We start from the raw sequence: 20,999 nt of genomic DNA, 5'->3' as shown, positions 1-20,999 counted from the left end.
GTTGGAGACATTGTTCAGAAGAACAACGTACTTTGATTTAAAAGGTGATTGTAGAGGTTAAAACTAGGAAGTGCAGACAAGGTCCCATTGTTAAGACATGTACTGATACAGATACAGATTTGCCAACGAACACCTCAACTGACCTAAAGAGAAATGAAGATAGAAATTTTGTGGACTGATGAAAGTAAAATTGTTCTTTTTGGGTCCAAGGGCCACAGACAGTTCATCAGACGACCCCCAATCTCTGCATTCAAGCCACAGTATAATATGATGACAGTGAAGCATGGTAGTGCAAGCATCATGATATGCGCATGTTTCTCTTTCAATGGTGCCGGACCTATTTACATACCATGGATCATGGACCAGTTTGCATATATTAAAATACTTGAAGAGGTCATGTTGCCTTACTCTGAAGAGGGTGTTTCAACGAGACACAACAGTAAATGAGAAAATCTTGGTTCCAGTCCAACAAAATTGAGAATATGGAGTGGCCAGCCCAATCCACGGACCTTAATAAGATAGGACACTTGTGGGGTGACATTACAAATGCCGTTTCTGAGACAAAGCCAACAAAAGTAAAAAAATTGTGGGATGAAGTGCAAGAATCCTAGCCTGGAATAACAGTTGTCAGAGCCGGAAGTTGGTTAACACTATGCACCATAGATGGAGAGTAGTTCTAAAAAACTGAATATTAGGTTAGCGATTCACAGGAATGCTGAATCCACAAAAAAATTACTCATTGTGAGTTTGCAAAGACAAATACACTGCGATTTTTTTTTAGAACAGCCCAATGTTAATTTTTTGTTATTTTCTGTAAAGTAGTTAAAAATGATATACATTTTTCTTAATGCTTTGAATTAGAAAACCGTGCGCAATATTCCCAATGCATGGAAATAAAAAGTAGTATAAAGATTTTGTAATTAACTCATGTTTTTGAACACACTGCTATTATTTTGAACACTACTGTATCTTTGTCTGGGACAGCATTTAGAGCTTTGCATTTAAGTTTAAATTAAGATAAGGTGAGTGAGGGACTGGTGTAAGCCTGCACCGGTTCCTCACCCCCTCTTCATTTGAAGTTAAATTCAAAGCTGTAAATGCTGGCCCAGATCCTGGCTCATAAATGGCCCATGCCTGACTTCTGCTGCTGTGCCATTATAACATTTCTACTGTGAGAGAATTGATGCCACTTTTGCTGGTGCCTGCCCTTAATATTTGGAAATGTTTCTTCTTCGTGTGTTACCTGAATTTGGCAGGGCTCTAAGAACACCAGGCCTACACCTGTCGCTCTTCCACCTGTTACTGTTCAATGCTTATTATTATTATTATTATACATTTTTATAGCGCCATTTATTCCATTGCGCTTTACATGTGAACGGGGCAAATATAGACAAGTACAATAAACATGAGTAAAACAAGGCACACACAAATACAGGAGAGCGGACCCTGCCTGCGAGAGCTCACAGTCTACAGGGGATGTGTGAGGATACACTAGGAGAGGGTAGAGTTGGTCATGCTGCAGTTCAGCAGACAGAGGATCGCTGCAGGTTGTAGGCTTGTCGGTTTAAGCTACAAATGCTGGTCCAAGCTGGTCCCATGCTGCACAATTATACTATTTGTACTCTGGGTCAGTTGGGCGGTTGGAGAGTTGTTATGCAGGGAGAAACAAGGGTAATTGGGGTGCTGCCTCTAAGGACTGTACTGTGTGTGATGTTAAGGTGAAGGAAGAGGAGGTGAGGCCACTTCATGCAGTGCTTGCCTTCCACTGGCGCATATTGCCACATATTGGGTATCGACATGCTGAGGAGAAATTGCACAACAAGTTTTGGGGTTCATTTTTTACCCATGTGAAAATAAATAAAAAATTGGGTCTAAATTAATAAAGCACACAGCAGAACATGCTGGCACTCACAGACTGTATGGGATCTAAAGCTGCTGGTAGTTTGACAGGCTTTGTGTGCAGTCCTGTCTGAACACTATGCGTATGCTGTATGAATTAACATATAATAACTACCGTGCTACAAATCCTAAATAATGCCTGTTGAATAAGGAACTGCCACTTCCTAGTGACACCACTGTGATTGCTGCACTTACTGGGCTAGATGAGTGCGAGTTCTATCCCAGCGTCAGATGCAGGTGCGGTCCTAGTGGTGTGCGGTGGGAGCTCCTCCCGTTGGCATGCCACCTGATGCACTCCCAAAAAAGATGTAAGATCCCGACGTGCTCCGGCCAGAAGCACTGCCGTGGAGTAGTGAGGTTAGCGTGAGGGGGTGGTGGTGGTAGTAGTGCCACAATCACAGCGATGTCACTAGGAAGTACCAGTTCCTTATTCAACAGGCATTATTTAGGATTTGCAGCAAAGCTGTAGCTCGATGGGTCTAAATTAAAATGTTAGGAAAAAAAAGTTAAATGTTAATGTTTTCCTTCCACATTCCATTAATTCCTGTTAATCACCTGAAGGGTTAATAAAATTCTTGAATGTGGTTGAATGAGCACCTTGAGGGGTGCAGTTTTTTAGAATGGTGTCACTTTGGGGTATTTTCTGTCTTATAGACCCCTCAAAGTTGCTTCAAATGTGATGTGGTCCCTAAAAAAAAAATGGTTTTGTAAATTTTGTTGGAAAAAAGAGAAATCACTGGTCAAATTTTAACCCTTATAACTTCCTAACAAAAAATAATTTGGGTTCCAAAATTGTGATGATGTAAATTAGACATATAGGAAATGTTATTTATTAACTATATTGTGTGATATATCTCTGTGATTTAAGGGCATGACATTTTCAAAATTTTCACCAAATTTCCATTTTGTTCACAAATAAATGCTAGTCATATCAAAGAAATGTTACCACTATCATGAAGTTCAAAATATAATGAAAAAAAAAAACCCGTTCACTCCCAAAACTTGTTTTCACATTCTTGACCAGGCAATATTTTACAAATCTGACCACTGTCACTTTATGAGGTAATACATTTCTAAGGGTATGTGTCCACGTTCAGGATTGCATCAGGATTTGGTCAGGATTTTTCATCAGTATTTGTAAGCCAAAACCAGGAGTGGAACAATTAGCGGAAAAGTATAATAGAAACATATGCACCACTTCTGTATTTATCACCCTCTCCTGGTTTTGGCTACAAAAACTGATGGAAAATCCTGACCAAATCCTGAACGTGGACACATACCCTTAGAAATGTATTACCTCATAAAGTGACAGTGGTCAGATTTGTAAAATATTGCCTGGTCAAGAATGTGAAAACAAGTTTTGGGAGTGAACGGGTTAAACATTAAAAAATAAAAAGTATACAAGCGTTTATATCACCTCATTTTTCCTCACTAAATAAAATAAAAACAAACAAACTTGGTATCATTGTGTTCAAAAAGATCTATCAAAATATACAACCCTTTAAACTGTTTATTGATCAAAGAACAGAAAAATCAGAATGCATGAACTACAATTTTTGGTCACTGTTAAAAAAAATGCAATAAAAAACAATCAAAATGTCATATGAGCTGTAAAATGACAAAATTACAAAAAGAAACATCAGCTTAGGGTACAAAACGAAAAAATAAATAAAATTAGGGGCTCGCAAACACGAGCGCTATACAATGTTTTTATCAGATAACACTTGGACCAATGTTACTCTATGGGGGTAGTGCAGATTTTTTTTTCTCAAGCCCATTCGGGGGGAAAAACATAAATTGCAGCATGCTGCAAGTGTCTCTGTAAATTGGAGCATCTGCACCCATTCACGTCTATGGGTGCGTGTAACACATCGGACTGCACTCAAGTCATTGTTTGTGTATGTTTCATGCCATGAAGACGGATCATGATTGATCTGAAGCACATAGCAAATCTGCATTATGTCTTGTTCGTGTATTTTGTGGATTGTTCAGTCGAGCCATTGATTGTTTTGTTTGGATTGTAGGAACTGGATGTTTCTTTGTTTTCCATTCAAGTCTATGGGTGTGTAACGGGGCACACGGTGGTAGTCATGGACGAGTTTTGTTTGTTTGGCACCTCGACCTGCTTCAGAAATAGGGGGGACATTTGGGTCACTGGGGGTGTGTGGGTTGCAGTACTTCAGTAGAAGAAACTTCCATACTCACTTCCATTTCACCTACCACAGAGTCAACCCTTTTGGACTCCAGAATGAGAAAGCCACACCATCTTGTAAATGGAAAGTTCTTTCTAGTACCAAACATGTTCAAATACAGGGGATAACGTGATAGATTTCTCATGGTCTTCTTTCCCAGACAATTGTTCATTTCCAATGTTCATGGGTACAGAGACAATTTTTGCAATTAATGCAGAATGGCTCAGCCGTAAAGGTAACTCCATTTCCTTGGAACCTACATGTAAGGGAAATCCTGCTCAAGCTGTTTTCCATTATCTGACTGTCCTGGATGCGGCTTACAGACAAGGCTGTCCAAAGTCTCAGCACATTACCGCTATGTTGCAGATGGAAAAGGTTACATTTCCCTTACTGGTCTGTTGAAGGTAAATTGTTCTGTTGCTTGTCCCCGTTTTTCCTACTCTCCTGTATTTACCACACACCCAGCTTCTTCTTCTCCTTGATAACAGTCTTCTTGCTTCTCCCTTCTTCACAAACCTAACTATACAGTTAGGGCCAGAAATATTTGGACAGTGACACAATTTTTGCGAGTTGGGCTCTGCATGCCACCACATTGGATTTGAAATGAAACCTCTACAACAGAATTCAAGTGCAGATTGTAACGTTTAATTTGAAGGGTTGAACAAAAATATCTGATAGAAAATGTAGGAATTGTACACATTTCTTTACAAACACTCCACATTTTAGGAGGTCAAAAGTAATTGGACAAATAAACATAACCCAAACAAAATATTTTTATTTTCAATATTTTGTTGCAAATCCTTTGGAAGCAATCACTGCCTTAAGTCTGGAACCCATGGACATCACCAAACGCTGGGTTTCCTCCTTCTTAATGCTTTGCCAGGCCTTTACAGCCGCAGCCTTCAGGTCTTGCTTGTTTGTGGGTCTTTCCGTCTTAAGTCTGGATTTGAGCAAGTGAAATGCATGCTCAATTGGGTTTAGATCTGGAGATTGACTTGGCCATTGCAGAATGTTCCACTTTTTGGCACTCATGAACTCCTGGGTAGCTTTGGCTGTATGCTTGGGGTCATTGTCCATCTGTACTATGAAGCACCGTCCAATCAACTTTGCAGCATTTGGCTGAATCTGGGCTGAAAGTATATCCCGGTACACTTCAGAATTCATCCGGCTACTCTTGTCTGCTCTTATGTCATCAATAAACACAACTGACCCAGTGCCATTGAAAGCCATGCATGCCCATGCCATCACGTTGCCTCCACCATGTTTTACAGAGGATGTGGTGTGCCTTGGATCATGTGCCGTTCCCTTTCTTCTCCAAACTTTTTTCTTCCCATCATTCTGGTACAGGTTGATCTTTGTCTCATCTGTCCATAGAATACTTTTCCAGAACTGAGCTGGCTTCTTGAGGTGTTTTTCTGCAAATTTAACTCTGGCCTGTCTATTTTTGGTATTGATGAATGGTTTGCATCTAGATGTGAACCCTTTGTATTTACTGTCATGGAGTCTTCTCTTTACTGTTGACTTAGAGACAGATACACCTACTTCACTGAGAGTGTTCTGGACTTCAGTTGATGTTGTGAACGGGTTCTTCTTCACCAAATTAAGTATGCGGCGATCATCCACCACTGTTGTCATCCGTGGACGCCCAGGCCTTTTTGAGTTCCCAAGCTCACCAGTCAATTCCTTTTTTCTCAGAATGTACCCAACTGTTGATTTTGCTACTCCAAGCATGTCTGCTATCTCTCTGATGGATTTTTTCTTTTTTTTCAGCCTCAGGATGTTCTGCTTCACCTCAATTGAGAGTTCCTTTGACCGCATGTTGTCTGCTCACAGCAACAGCTTCCAAATGCAAAACCACACACCTGGAATCCACCCATGACCTTTTAACTACTTCATTGATTACAGGTTAATGAGGGAGACGCCTTCAGAGTTAATTGCAGCCCTTAGAGTCCATTGTCCAATTACTTTTGGTCCCTTGAAAAAGAGGACACTATGCATTACAGAGCTATGATTCCTAAACCCTTTCTCCGATTTGGATGTGGAAACTATCATATTGCAGCTGGGAGTGTGCACTTTCAGCTCATATTATATATATAATTGTATTTCTGAACATGTTTTTGTAAACAGCTAAAATAACAAAACTTGTGTCACTGTCCAAATATTTCTGGCCCTAACTGTATCTCTCTACCCAGAGATCCCGATCCTCCTTCCCACTGAGAGTCGGCCTTACAGTTAACCCTGTGTCCTAAACTAACAGGGACTGTGCCATAGGATAACTATAAACCATCATTGCCTTTTACTCACCGTTAAGCATACAATAACATTACACATTACATATATTGTATTACATTACAATAAAACACTCGACCACCCCCTCACAGGTGCATAAAAAGCATCGGATGTCATCAGAGTGCAGTTTTAAACATACACAGACAATGGAGAAAATGTGCTCCCATTTTCAAGAGAATGCCAAGAGTGTGCAAAGCAGTCATCAAAGCAAAAGGTGGCTACTTTGAAGAACCTAGAATATGAGACATAATTTGAGTTGTTTCACACTTTTTTGATAAGTATATAACTCCACATGTGTTAATTCATAGTTTTGATGCCTTCAGTGTGAATGTACAATTTTCATAGTCATGAAAATACAGAAAAATCTTTAAATGAGAAGGTGTGTCCAAACTTTTGGTTTGTACTGTACCTAATTGACAGCTCCTTAGTGTCCCTCCTGCTGCTGAGATCTCACACTGCTAAGTACAAGTTGCAGCAATTGGTCAGGACCGCACTGCACTTACAGCTCTCTTGCCTCTTGAATTTCCTCTCTGGCTTTTGGTCTTTGACAGTGCACTCTTCTCTCAGTGACTTGTTTCCCATGCAGAGACTTTGCACAGGTGCCATCAATTCCCGAGATCTTCTCTTTAGAGAGGTCAGCGCTTTAGTAGATTGATAGTCTGGCAATGTGATCAGAAGATTACTGCGTGTGCAAAGACTGCACCTGTGCTAAATCTCGAGCAAAGGTGGCAGGTCCCTTGGACAAGAGTGACTTCTCAGTCAAAGACCAGAGGCCAGCGGCAGGCAAACAAAGGGAGAGAGCAAAGGAGATGTGTCAGTGCAGTGTGCAATCCAACTACACTTTCAGCTAGAACTTACAGTAAATTGGATTTCTCAAGGGGCTCGTGTGGACAACTGTATTTTTGGTCCAACAAAACATCAATATTCGTATTGCTCTTGGCCATGCAAGTCAATGAGTGTCTGAGAAACAGCAGACTGCACTCTGATAACATCTGAGTGCAGTCCAATCTGTTCAAACTCTGATCATAGCGTGATTTGCACCTAGCCTAAAACTTGCAAGTGAAATTCTACAATCAAGGTAAATCAGCTTTAAAGGGCCTTTACAAACATGCCATTAATTAGTAGTATAATATCCTGATAACAGGATTCCTTCAATGCGATAAACAAGTACAAACAGAGCATATATGGTCTAAAAGCATTTAAAAATATGGTGTTATTGGGGTTGTCCATCTTTAAACTACAAGTTGACAGTCACTCTAACTGTGTGTGTGTTGTGAGGATTCTGGGTTTTGGAGGTGGGAGCAGGCGGTCATGTACCACAAGTATAAGATTTCCATATTTCCAGCCACATTCCGACTAGATGCATCCGGCCTTGCGCAATACACTTGTGTGAGGCCGCGCCCATCTAGTTGGCATGTGACCACATATATGCAAATCACATACTTGCGGTCACGCGCCTGTCCTTCCTGGTGCTGGAGAATCCTCACAGTGTACTGCACATGTGCTGATGGATTCACGGGTCTGCAGTCTTGTACCCTAAGGCCAGACAATACCTTTTAAGGCCCAAAAATATTTATGAAGACTATGCACCACTAACACAAATTCTGTAGAGCCGAGTTGATGATTCTGATGCCTGTTGCCCTAAGGACAGCCTTGCTCATGCTTTCATACAATGTACCATTAATTGTGATTATAGTGTGTACAGTACCTTAAGTCTCTCATGTTGGATGGTCATTTTGCTGACATTTCTCACAAGAGCTGTTACTTCATGTCCGTCCTGCAGGGCTTGTGTTACCAGCGTTGCACCTGTCTGACCGGTCGCTCCGAGAATCGATAGCTTCATTTTGAATTCCTGTTTATGATGACAGTGAATATATATTATCACCTGACATATTCTGGATTTTTAAAATTCTTGGTAGGAATATAATGTTGCCAACTCACCTTAGGGGTAACTCAATACCTCCCAACTTTTACATAACAGAAGGAGGGACAAATATCACCCCCCAGTCACACTCCCAAGCCACATCTATTTACTGTTTCTTTCTACTCCTCGCAGGAGATGTCAGAGGGTTCATGGTAGCAGTGAGGGACGTAGACTGACATCCTTGACTCTCTAGCTATATCCTAGATGGTTGGGACCTATGGATTTTTTTTTCATTCATTTATAGTTGTAGCAACCAAAATTTTCTAATTTTTTATATATGCTTCTCCTTACGAGGTCTTGTATTTTTTTTATCTGTAAGTACATATACTGTTTTATGCATTTTACCCCTTATTTGATATTTTAATGTATTTTTAATATCACAGAAAGGCTTTGATTTTGCATTTAAAGAAACAACTGTTTTTTCTTTTCAGTTTTTTTTTTTAATGCATCTTTTTCAGGCTCCGCATACAATCATATAGAGAAAAAAATCACCAAAACCACCCAGTTCAACAGCATCTTTAGAAGTACTGAGGGAAGGAGTTTTCATGAAATAACATCCAGTTTGATTGTGTGCAAAATGAACACCGCCTATCCATTATGTGTGAACACAGCCTACCTTTCCAGGCTAAGTGGATTTGATTTCATGAAAACTCCTACGCACTGTGCGTTTAAATATATCTGGAGTACGGTATATGCCACTCTGCATTAAGATTAGAAGTTTTGATCAAAATAAACTTCAAAAATTGTTGTAGTCCATCACAATGTCAGTATTTAGATTATATAAAGCATGTCTAATGGACACTCTGCCACACTTGCACGTCATATCTTCTGACACGCACAAAAGCCAATTCATAGGAATGAATGGAAGGCACCTATCTCGGCACCTGGAGTGCACTACACAAATGCTGACATGCACGGCAATATAATTCTGGTTTAGACCACTCCTGGTCCTCACTGATAGGCTCACAGCCACAGTAAGTCCCACCCCTCCCCTTTATCTAGCACTGCCTGCCACACTTCCTGGTCGCATGGACTTGTGGTGGATCCCGCGTCCCTTTCAGACCAGACACGCGGGCTCTAGATCTTCTAAGGTCAGGTTGGTGGGGCGCGCTCTCTCTCTCACTACCGACGATAGTCCGTGGCCACCCATTTTTGAAATTATGTATACTTACGACTAGGTTATCTGCCGCATTCGGCTACACTCCTGAGACACGGACTGCGTCCACCTTCTGCTGCGGTAGGTTACAGCACGGCCAGGTGCACTCCTCTTCTTGTACCAGACTATTTAGTATCAAAACTCACAACTTTTTTTTTTCTCAGACTTTACTGAGAACCCACACTCCTGTGGGTCCATCTGTTTTTACTCACAACTTACCGCTGGTACGTTTATTGCATCTTATTAAGGTTACTTTCTTTCCCTATGTCTAAATGTTCTCCTGGTTACTAGTCCTCCTGTTATATTCCCTGACTTAGAATGTTTATTATTTTCAGCTATCTAAATGATTTTAGGCCATCATATCTGACCTCGGTCTCGCATTGTATATACTTTGGTTTTGTTATTGTTTATTTTGTCATGATATCCACTGCCTTGACTATGTATTCTTTATTATTTATTTTTTGTACCATAGTGACTGATGAAGGTCTGGCTAATAGGACCGAAACTTTTTTTGCTACTAAGAGTGGATACAATTAAACCACTTACAAAGCTAAGTTTGAGTGCTGAGTTTTTTGCTACACTTCATGGTATTGGAACCTACTCAGGCACCTTATATACGGCTGTGCACGCGCTTATCTTTCTAACTTGTTTTTTTCCTGACTGAATTTGAGAACGCCAGCGTTTTTTAGTCTGGAGCATATCAGTTTTTTCAGCGTCTTTCACTGTTTCACCCACAGAAAGTTATGAGAAATTGCAAAAATGCTGCAAAATACACAATAACTGTTTTTGCACCATTTCTAACCCTTAATCCCATATGACATACTATCCCGTTGAGGTGACCTGGGACTTAATTCCCAGGGACGGGATAGTACGTTATAGGCAATCGGCACCGCTCACGAGGGGAGCGCGGCCGATTGCCACCGGGTGTCGGCTAATTATTACAGCTGACATTCGGCACTATGTGCCAGAAGCGCAGCATTCCGGCGGTTTAGGGAAGCATCGCACAGGGAGGGGGCTCCCTGCGTGCTTCCCTGAGGCCCTCGGAACAACACGATGTGATCGCGTTGTTCCGCGCATCTCCTCCCTGCGGGCCATGGATCCAAAATGGCCGCGGGGCTCCTTCCGGGTCCTGCAGGGAGGTGGCTTGCAAGGGCCTGCTCAGAGCAGGTGCTGGCAAGCCTGGAGCACTGCCTGTCAGATCGCTGATCTGACACAGCGCTTTGCAAAGCAATCTGACACTATACTGTGATGTCCCACACTGTGACAAAGTAAAAAAAATATTTACATGTGTAAAATATATATATATATATATATATATTGTTCCAATATACTGTATTTATCTAAATAAAAAAACAATAAAAGTACACATATTTAGTATTGCCGCATCCATAACGACCCGACCTATAAAACTGTCCCACTATTTAACCCCTTCGGTGAATAGGTACACTAGGGGCTCTGCAAATGCAATGTGACGCATGCAGACCATTACATCTAAGTCTGCATTCCAAACGGTGCTCCTTCCCTTCCGAGCTCTGTCATGAGCCTAAACGGTGGTTCCCCCCCAAATATGGAGTATCAGCATACTCGGGACAAATTGGACAACAACTTTTGGGGTTCAATTTCTGCTGTTACCCTTGGGAAAATACAAAACTGGGGGCTAAAAATAATTTTTGTGGAAAATTTTTATTTTCACGGCTCTGCATTATAAACTGTAGTGAAACACTTGTGGGTTCAGAGTTCTCACAGCACATCTAGATAAGTTCATTGGGGGGTCTAGTTTCCAATATGGGGTCACTTGTGTGGGGTTTCTACTGTTTACATACATCAGGGCCTCTGCAAATGCAACGTGACACCTGCAGACCAATCCATCTAAGTCTGCATTTTTAACGGCTCTCCTTCCCTTCCGAGCTCTGCCATGCTCCCAAACGGTGGTTCCCCCCACATATGGGATATCGGTGTATGCAGGACAAATTGGACAACAACTTTTGGGGTCCAATTTCTCCTATTACCCTTGGAAAAATGCAAAACTGGGGGCTAAAAAATGTTTTATTTTTACGGCTCTATGTTATAAACTGTAGTGAAACACTCGGGGGTTCAAAGTTCTCACAACACATCTAGATAAGTTCCTTAGGGGGTCTACTTTCCAAAATGGTGTCATTTGTGGGGGGTTTCAATGTTTAGGCACATCAGGGGCTCTCCAAACGCGACATTGCATCCCATGTCAATTCCAGTCAATTTTGCATTGAAAAGTCAAACTGCGCTCCTTCCCTTCCAAGCTCTGCCATGCACCAAAACAGTGGTTTACCCCATATATGGGGTATCAGCATACTCAGGACAAATTGTACAACATTTGGGCCCATGTCTTCTGTTACCCTTGGAAAAATAAAAAATTGGGGGCCAAAAGATCATTTTTGTGAAAAAATATGATTTTTTATTTTTACGGCTCTACATTATAAACTTCTGTGAAGCGCTTGGTGGGTCAAAATGCTCCCCATACATCTAGATAAGTTCCTTAGGGGGTCTACTTTCCAAAATGGTGTCACTTGTGGGAGGTTTCAATGTTTAGGCACATCAGGGGCTCTCCAAACGCGACATGGCATCCCATTTCAATTCCAGTCAATTTTGCATTGACAAGTCAAACGGCGCTCCTTCCCTTCTGAGCTTTGCCATACGCCGAAACAGTGGTTTACCCCCACATATGGGGTATCGGCATACTCAGAACAAAGTGTAAAACAACTTTTGGGGTCCAATTTCTCCTGTTACCCATGGTAAAATAAAACAAATTGGAGCTGAAGTAAATTTTTGTGAAAAAAGTTAAATGTTCATTTTCTTTTAAACATTCCAAAAATTCCTGTGAAATACCTGAAGGGTTAATAAACTTTTTGAATGTGGTTTTGACCACCTTGAGGGGTACAGTTTTTAGAATGGTGTCACACTTGGGTATTTTCTACCATATAGACCCCTCAAAATGACTTCAAATGTGATGTAGTTCCTAAATAAAAATTATGTTGTAAAAATGAGAAATGGCTGGTCAACTTTTAACCCTTATAACTCCCTAACAAAAAAAAATTTGGTTCCAAAATTGTGCGGATGTAAAGTAGACATGTGGGAAATGTTACTTAATAAGTATTTTGAGTAACATATCTGTGTGATTTAAGACTTTGAAAAATTAAAAGTTGGAAAATTGTGAAAATTTTCTAAATTATCGCCAAATTTCCAATTTTTTCACAAGTAAATGCAGGTAATATCAAAGAAATTTTACCTGTATCATGAAGTACAATATGTCACGAGAAAACAATGTCAGAATCATCAGGATCCATTGAAGTGTTCCAGAGTTATAACCTCATAAAGGGACAGTGGTCAGAATTGTAAAAATTGGCCCAGTCATTAACGTGCTAACCACCCTTGGGGGTTAAGGGGTTAAGCATTTTTGGGAAATAAAACCAGCTTTATTAAAAAGTTATGTAGACAAAGCACACGAGTAATCCACACCCAATAAATGCAGCAAAACTGGCGTTTTGAACACAGTAGTTCTACTGCCAAGAGAGCCGGTTTTGGCTTCAGAAACCAAACGCAGCAAAAACGCTGCATGTGAACATAGCCTTAAAGAGAATTATGATCAGCCAATTGGTTTGGCCCTCCACAACAGCCCCAGTTTCTTATGTGGCCCCTTCGAAAAATTAATTGCCCACCCTTAGTTTAGAGTAATACCCAGTTCTTTTCCCAGGAAGATAAATAAGGTAGTTTATATGTTGTTGCATGGGAAGAAATGTAGTTGTATATTTTTTATAGTATTTTTGGGAAATTTAGTGAGAAGATCAAGCCATGACCATCCTCTAACAGAAGGAAACTTTATTTTGATTTGCTTGAGAATGTATGTGACGTGTAACTGATGTAGTTATTTTTATTTGCTGTGTTTTTTGCTTTCTTTTGGCCATGAATTTGTCATGGGAATTTTATAGGAAAGAAACTGAGATATGGTATATGTTGGTAGGTGAGACCATATATCATAAATATCTATGTAATTGGGGGTCTAAGAAATCGGGTATGGTATTAATAGGTGCCAAAGCTGGAGGTATATTATACATTGATAATATATTATTTAGATCTTTTTTAATTTTTAAGGTTGCCTTCGGGATGTTATCTAGTTAATTATCTGGTGGAGGTGTCTTATCACTCCAAATATACACTGTTTGCAGAATTATTAGGCAAGTTGTATTTTGATCACATGACTTTTTATACATGTTGTCCTACTCCAAGCTGTTCGGGCTGGAGAGCCAAATACCAATTAAGTAAATCAGGTGATGTGCATCTCTGTAATGAGGAGGGGTGTTGTCTAATGACATCAAAGCCCTATATAGGGTGTGCTTAATTATTAGGCAACTTCCTTTCCTTTGGGAAAATGGGTCAAAAGAGAGATTTGACGGGCTCTAAAAAGTCCACAATTGTGACATGTCTTGCAGAGGGATGCAGCAGTCTTGAAATTGCCAAACATTTGAAGCGTGATCACTAAACAATAAAGCGTTTCATGGCAAATAGCCAACAGGGTCGCAAGAAGTGCGTTGGGCAAAAAAGGCGCAAAATAACTGCCCATGAATTGAGGAAAATCAAGCGTGAAGCTACCAAGATGCCATTTGCCACCAGTTTTGCCATATTTCAGAGCTGCAACTTTACTGAAGTAACAAAAAGCACAAGGTGTGCAATACTCGGGGACATGGCCAAGGTAAGGAAGGCTGAAAAATGACCACCTTTGAACAAGAAACATAGATAAAACGTCAAGACTGGGCCAAGAAATATCTTAAGACTGACTTTTCAAAGGTTTTATGGACTGATGAAATGAGTGTCTCTGGATGGGCCTGTGGCTGGATCAGTAAAGGGCAGAGAGCTCCACTCCGACTCAGACACCAGCAAGGTGGAGGTGGGGTACTGGTATGGGCTGGTATCATCAAAGATGAACTTGTGGGACATTTTTGGGTTGAGGATGGAGTGAAGCTCAACTCCCAGACCTACTGCCAGTTTCTGGAAGACAACTTCTGCAAACAATGGTACAGGAAGAAATCGGTATCGTACAAGAAGAACATGATTTTCATGCAGGACAATGCTCCATCACATGCCTCCAACTACTCTACAGCGTGGCTGGCCAGTAAAGGTCTCAAAGAAGTAATGACATGGCCCCCTTGTTCACCTTATCTAAACCCCATAGAGAACCTGTTGTCCCTCATAAAATGTGAGATCTACAAGGAGGGAAAACAGTAGACCTCTCGGAACAGTGTCTGGGAGGCTGTGGTGGCTGCTGCACGCAATAATGATCGTAAACAGATCAAGCCACTGACAGAATCTATGAATAGAAGGCTGTTGAGTGTCATCATGAAGAAAGGTGGCTATATTGGTCACTAATTTTTTTGGGTTCTGTTTTTGCATGTCAAAAATGTTTATTTCTAAATTTTGTGCAGTTATATTGGTTTACCTGGTGAAAATAAACATGTGAGATGGGAATATGATCGGGGGTCAGCGATGCGTCGGCATAGTAACCAGAGGTCTTCTTGAGACCTCTATGGTTGCTGATGCCGGCTTGCTGTGAGCGCCACCCTGTGGTCGGCGCTCATAGCAAGCCTGTAATTCAGCTACATAGGAGCGATCTTATGTGTATTTAATCCCTTAGTGACAAAACCAATTTTTTACTTAGTGACCAAGCCAATTATAATTCTGACTACTGTCACTTTATGAGGTTATAGCTCTGGAACGCTTCAACAGATCCCACTGATTCTGAGAATGTTTTTTCATGTCACATTGTACTTCATGCTAGTGATAAAATGTCTTCGATATGACTTGCATTTATTTATAAAAAAATGGAAATTTGGCAAAAATTTTGAAAATGTTGCAATTTTCAAACTTTACATTTTTGTGCCCTTAAATCAGAGAGTCATATTGCACAAAATAGTTAATAAATAACATTTCCCACATGTCTGCTTTACATCAGCCCAATTTTGGAAACATATTTTTTTTTGTTAGGATGTTATAAGGGTTAAAAGTTGACCAGCCATTCCTCATTTTTCCAACAAAATATACAAAACAATTTTTTTATGAGCCTCCTCACATTTGAAGTGAGTTTGGGGGTCAATATAACAGAAAATACCCAAAAGTGACACCATTCTGAAAACTACACCCCTCAAGGTGTGCAAAGCCACATTCAAGAAGTTTATTAACCCTTCAGATGCTTCACGAGAGGTAGAGCAATTTGGAAGGAAAAAAATGACCATTTACTTTTTTCACAAAAAATTTACTTTGGAACCAAACTTTTTTATTTTCACAAGGGTATCAGGAGAAAATGGACCACCAAATTTTTTGTGCAATTTCTCCTGACTACCACTGGGCGCATGGCAGGGCTCAGAAGAGAGAGAGAGTACTATTTGGCTATTAAACTTAAAATTGGCTGGAATCGATGGTGGTGCCATATCAAGTTTGGAGACCCCCTGATGTAAATAAACAGTGGAAATCCCCAATTCTAACTCCAACCCTAACATAACCCTAACTCTAACACACCCCTAATCCCAACCCTACCCGTTACCCTAACCACAACCCTAACCCAGTACAACCTTAACTCCAACACCACAACCCTAAGCCCAACACAGCCCTAGCCCCAACCCTAACCCTATCCCCAAGCCTAGCCTCAACCCTAACCCCAATCCTAACCCTATCCCCAATCCTAACCCTAGCCCAACCCTAGCTCTAATCCTAGCCCCAGCCGCAACCCTAGCTATAAACTCAGTCCTAACCCTAACAACAATGAAAAAATACAATTTTTTTAAAATTATTTTTACCTAACTAAGGGGGTGATAAAGGGGGTTTGATTTACTATCTTTTTTTATTTTGATCACTGTGATAGGGCCTATCACAGTGATCAAAATGAACCAATAGGAAAAATCTCCTTTTGCGCCCACCATTTTCTTACCAGAAGAAGACGCCATGGGACAGAGCCAGAGGGACCGGGGGACACCAGAGCTACTGGTGGGGTTCAGGGCACACCATTTCTCTCTCCTCTGATGTTGTAGATCATATCAGAGGAGAGAGAAATAAATAGGAAATCAGACTTTTTTTGCGGTCGCCGTTATTCCGTAGCCTAGACCCCAGAGATTTTCCGACGCTGGGCGGCGCTGTAACCTTATTTCTCAGCGCCGTTAAAAAGCAGCGCTGAGGAATAAGTACCCTTAACTGCCACCATTAAAAGGTGTATCGGCAGTCGTTAAGGGGTTAAGGTACCAATGACTATGGTCATATGTAGAAGACATAGGCATACTTATTATTGTTGGTTATCAATTGTCCCCTATTGTTTTAGAGAAATTAAAGTTATGGTTAATAGTTTTTTTCTATGCTGTTTATACATAATTCTGAAAAAACATTATCTGCAATATTAAGTAGGGTCCACAGCTAATTAGCAATGTGACATTGCACCCACAAATCATTCCATCATCTAAACTCCAATATTTCCTCCCTTCTGAGCTTCGCACTGTGCCTCAAAAGTAATTTTGACATATTCAGTATCGGTATACTCTTGAGAAATTGCACAACATATTGTACGTTGAATTTTTTCCTGTTACCTTTGTGAAAATACAAAAATTGGGGCTAAAGGACATTTTTTTGGGAAAAATTGGGTTTTTTACTTTCACTGCTAACCGTTATAAAAAGTCTGGGAAGCAACTGTGGGTTCAAGGTTCTCACCACAGATCTAGATACATTCCTTGAGGGGGCTAGTATCTAAATTGGGATTACTTGTGGGGGATTTCCACTGTTTAGGCACAATAGGGGCTCTACAAACGTGACATGACATCCGCTCTCGATTCTAGCTATTTTTGTGTTCAAAAACTCAAACGGCGCTCATTTCCTTCTGAGCGATGTCATGCGCCCAAACAGTAGTTTTCCCTCACAAATGGGGTTTTGTGATGCTCAGGAGAAATTGCACAAAAATTTTGAGGTCCATTTTCTCCTGTTACCATTGTGAAAGTAAAAAAAATGGGGCTAAATTAAAATATTTATGAAAAAAGTAAAATGTTCATTTTGTCCTTCCACGTTGCATTAATTCCTGTGGAGCACCTGAAGGGTTAATAAATGTCTTCAATGTGGTTTTGAGGGGTGCAGTTTTTAGAATGGTGTCACTTTTGTATTTTCTGTCATATAGGCCCCTCAGTCACTTCAAATGTGATGTGTTCCTTAAAAAAATGGTTTTGTAAATTTTGTTGAAAAAATGAGAAATCTTTGATCAACTGTTATGTTTCAAAAACTGTCCTAGACTTGTGTTAAATGTTATCTATTATCTATTTTGTGTGATATAACTTTCTGGTTTAAGGGCATAAGAATTAAAAGTTTGAAAATTGTGAACTTTTCAAACATTTTGCCAACTTTGCTATATTTTTACAAATAAACAGGTCATATCGAACACATTTTACCACTATCATGAAGTACAATGTGTCACAAAAAATAATCTCAGTATCATTGGGATATGGTGAATAATTCCAGAGTTATCTCATAAAGTGACACTTGACAGATTTAAAAAATTAGGGTTGGTCATTAACGTACAAAGTGGCTCGGTCCTTATGAGGTTAAAGTGACTGTCAGCACAGAATGACTGTTAAAAATAGGTTCAACTACTCGGTGCTTCACAGCGGGACCAATCATTTAAATGCACCTGCTTGTTTTCCTTAGGCTGTGTGCACACGATGCGGAATTTGTGCGGATCCGCAGTGGATTTTTCTGCGCAGAAGCGCTGCAGTTCCGCACAGTGATAAATCAATAGGGGGAAAAAAAAAGCTGTGCTAATGGTGCAGAAGAAAAATCCGCACTGAATCCAGTGCGGATTGAAAAGAAGTGCATGTCACTTCTTTTGGGTGGAACTGCAGCATTTCTGCACCCTTCCATTATAGAAATCAGCAGTGGTAAAAACCGCAGAAAATCTGCACAAAATCTGCATTAATTCCGCATCAAAACCGTACAAAACCCGCAGAAAATCATGCGGCAAATACGCATCGGCGGTTTCTGCCGGGAGATGGGAATTTTGTGAGGAAAATTCTGCACCCCAATCTGCAACGTGTGCATATAGCCTAAATCTCCATCCCCCTTCTTTGAGAGTTCTGGCTTCATAGGGCCAGAGAAGGGTGGAGATGGATGGACACCAAGCAGGTGGGAATGTGTATATAAATGATTGGCCCTGCCATGAAGCACCAAGTGTCTATATTTGGTTTGAACAGTCATGTGGTGCAAAATCCCTTTAACAATTTAAAGGGATAATCTTTCAATGTAAATGCCCCTTAAAGGGGTTGTCCACACCATCACTGTATCCAATTCACTGACCTGTCCTTTGAATGCAATTGACATCTGGAATTAGTAGGAGAGCAGCCACAACTCTCATTTTCTACGGAAGTCTGATTTGTCCGAAAGAGTGTACTGTGAAACAGGTGGGATCTTGCAATAAAAAAACGCTGGAGTGGTGCTTTGCGGAATATAAATACTATGTACAGATTTAGAGTGTGTCCACTAGATGGTGCTGTAAACCATAAAACATGGTGTGGTGCAGGCGTGTCTCAGTAATATGCTTGTTCCTGTATGTCCTATATACTTGTTTTGCTTTTCAGCAAAGACATTAAGACATTGAAGTTATCATCCTGTAAGAACCCCACTAAAGTGTACTAATGAGTATGTAATTAAGCAAAAATCTCCATTTAGTGTGTGAAGAGTAGCATTGACTATAACATTTGTAAATTGTTGATTTGATATCGGAGGCTTCTTCGTTTATCTTGTAAGCTTTCCTGATACATTTAATCTCCCATGTAACACAGACTGTTGCTAGAGACAACTGGACAAATAGAGAAAACTTACCAGAGCAGGCTGTCCGACACCTTCTAAATGGACTGTGGTATTTAGTGTGGTTGTATATAGTCATGGTGATGCAATACTTAGAGGGTAGGTCTTATTACACAACCATGATTGGAGTGTCATGTTACCTTCTGTATCTCCAGAGTATGCGCACAAATTCCTGTTGCCTGGCGTGTAGCTATAAATTGGAAGTACTAGATTGTAGAGAAGATCTGCACTCTAAGGCCACACGTACACATTCAGTATTTGGTGAGTTTTTTACCTCAGTATCCGTAAGCAAGAACCAGGAGTGGAGCAGTCAGAGGAAAAGTATAATACAAACAAGTCACCACTTCTGTATTTATCACCCACTCCTGGTTTTGGCTTACAAATACTGAGGTCAAAATTCACCAAATACTCACTCAATGTGTGAACATTGAGTTTTTGCTGAATTTAACGCTGCATATTTTCGCTGTCAAAAATGCAGAATCTTACAATTCCAGAAAAGTGGATGGGATTTCTAGAGATCTCATGCTCACTGTGCTTCTTTTTTACTCAATGTAAACTGAACTGCGATGCATGTTTCAAATCAGCAACATGTCAATTTCTCTTAGGCCGAAGTCACTCTAGCATATAATACGGACGAGTGCTATGAGAGAAAACATCGCACAGCACTCGGACCAATGCTAATCTATGGGGCAGTTCACATCACCTTTTTTTTTTCTCAGGCATATTCTACGTGCAAGTGAAATCGCAGCGTGGTGTGATTTTACGCGTATATCGGCTGAGTCTCGCCAATGCAAGTCTATGGGTGGGAGAAAAAAACGCACAGCTCTCGCAGCATGCGAGTGCCCTCCATTTTTTAATGCAGCGGTGTATTTTGATAAGCCGGTAATTCATGTGCGGTGTACAGTAAAATCAGACTGACAGGTTAGAATAGATAGAATAGAAATATACACATAGAATATATATATATATATATATATATATATATATATATATATATATATATACGGTATATATACTGTGGGGCAAAAAAGTATTTAGTCAGTCAGCAATAGTGCAGGTTCCACCACTTAAAAAGATGAGAGGCGTCTGTAATTTACATCATAGGTAGACCTCAACTATGGGAGACAAACTGAGAAATAAAAATCCAGAAAATCACATTGTCTGTTTTTTTAACATTTTATTTAACATAGTAACATAGTAACATAGTTAGTAAGGCCGAAAAAAGACATTTGTCCATCCAGTTCAGCCTATATTCCATCATAATAAATACCCAGATCTACGTCCTTCTACAGAACCTAATAATTGTATGATACAATATTGTTCTGCTCCAGGAAGACATCCAGGCCTCTCTTGAACCCCTCGACTGAGTTCGCCATCACCACCTCCTCAGGCAAGCAATTCCAGATTCTCACTGCCCTAACAGTAAAGAATCCTCTTCTATGTTGGTGGAAAAACCTTCTCTCCTCCAGACGCAAAGAATGCCCCCTTGTGCCCGTCACCTTCCTTGGTATAAACAGATCCTCAGCGAGATATTTGTATTGTCCCCTTATATACTTATACATGGTTATTAGATCGCCCCTCAGTCGTCTTTTTTCTAGACTAAATAATCCTAATTTCGCTAATCTATCTGGGTATTGTAGTTCTCCCATCCCCTTTATTAATTTTGTTGCCCTCCTTTGTACTC

General features: G+C 40.4%; 1 protein-coding gene across 1 annotated transcript in view; it reads right to left on the bottom strand.

Annotated features, from left to right (window-relative positions):
* The window catches only part of LOC138652286 (flavin reductase (NADPH)-like), a 35,021-nt gene extending 15,560 nt beyond the window's left edge, over positions 1 to 19,461 (bottom strand). The window contains exons 1-2 of the mRNA XM_069743074.1: positions 19,331 to 19,461; positions 8,089 to 8,232 (exon numbers count right to left, since the gene is read on the bottom strand). Coding sequence (XP_069599175.1) covers positions 8,089 to 8,223 — 135 coding nt within the window. The 5' untranslated portion in view covers positions 8,224 to 8,232; positions 19,331 to 19,461. The remainder of the gene's footprint in view (positions 1 to 8,088; positions 8,233 to 19,330) is intronic.
* Positions 19,462 to 20,999: the final 1,538 nt, after the last annotated feature.

The sequence above is a fragment of the Ranitomeya imitator genome, chromosome 1 (assembly GCF_032444005.1).
Source record: "Ranitomeya imitator isolate aRanImi1 chromosome 1, aRanImi1.pri, whole genome shotgun sequence".
NCBI classification, from domain to species: Eukaryota; Metazoa; Chordata; class Amphibia; order Anura; family Dendrobatidae; genus Ranitomeya; species Ranitomeya imitator.
The sequence above is the reverse complement of the archived record's forward strand: the minus strand, read 5'-3'. Positions and strand labels throughout refer to the sequence as shown.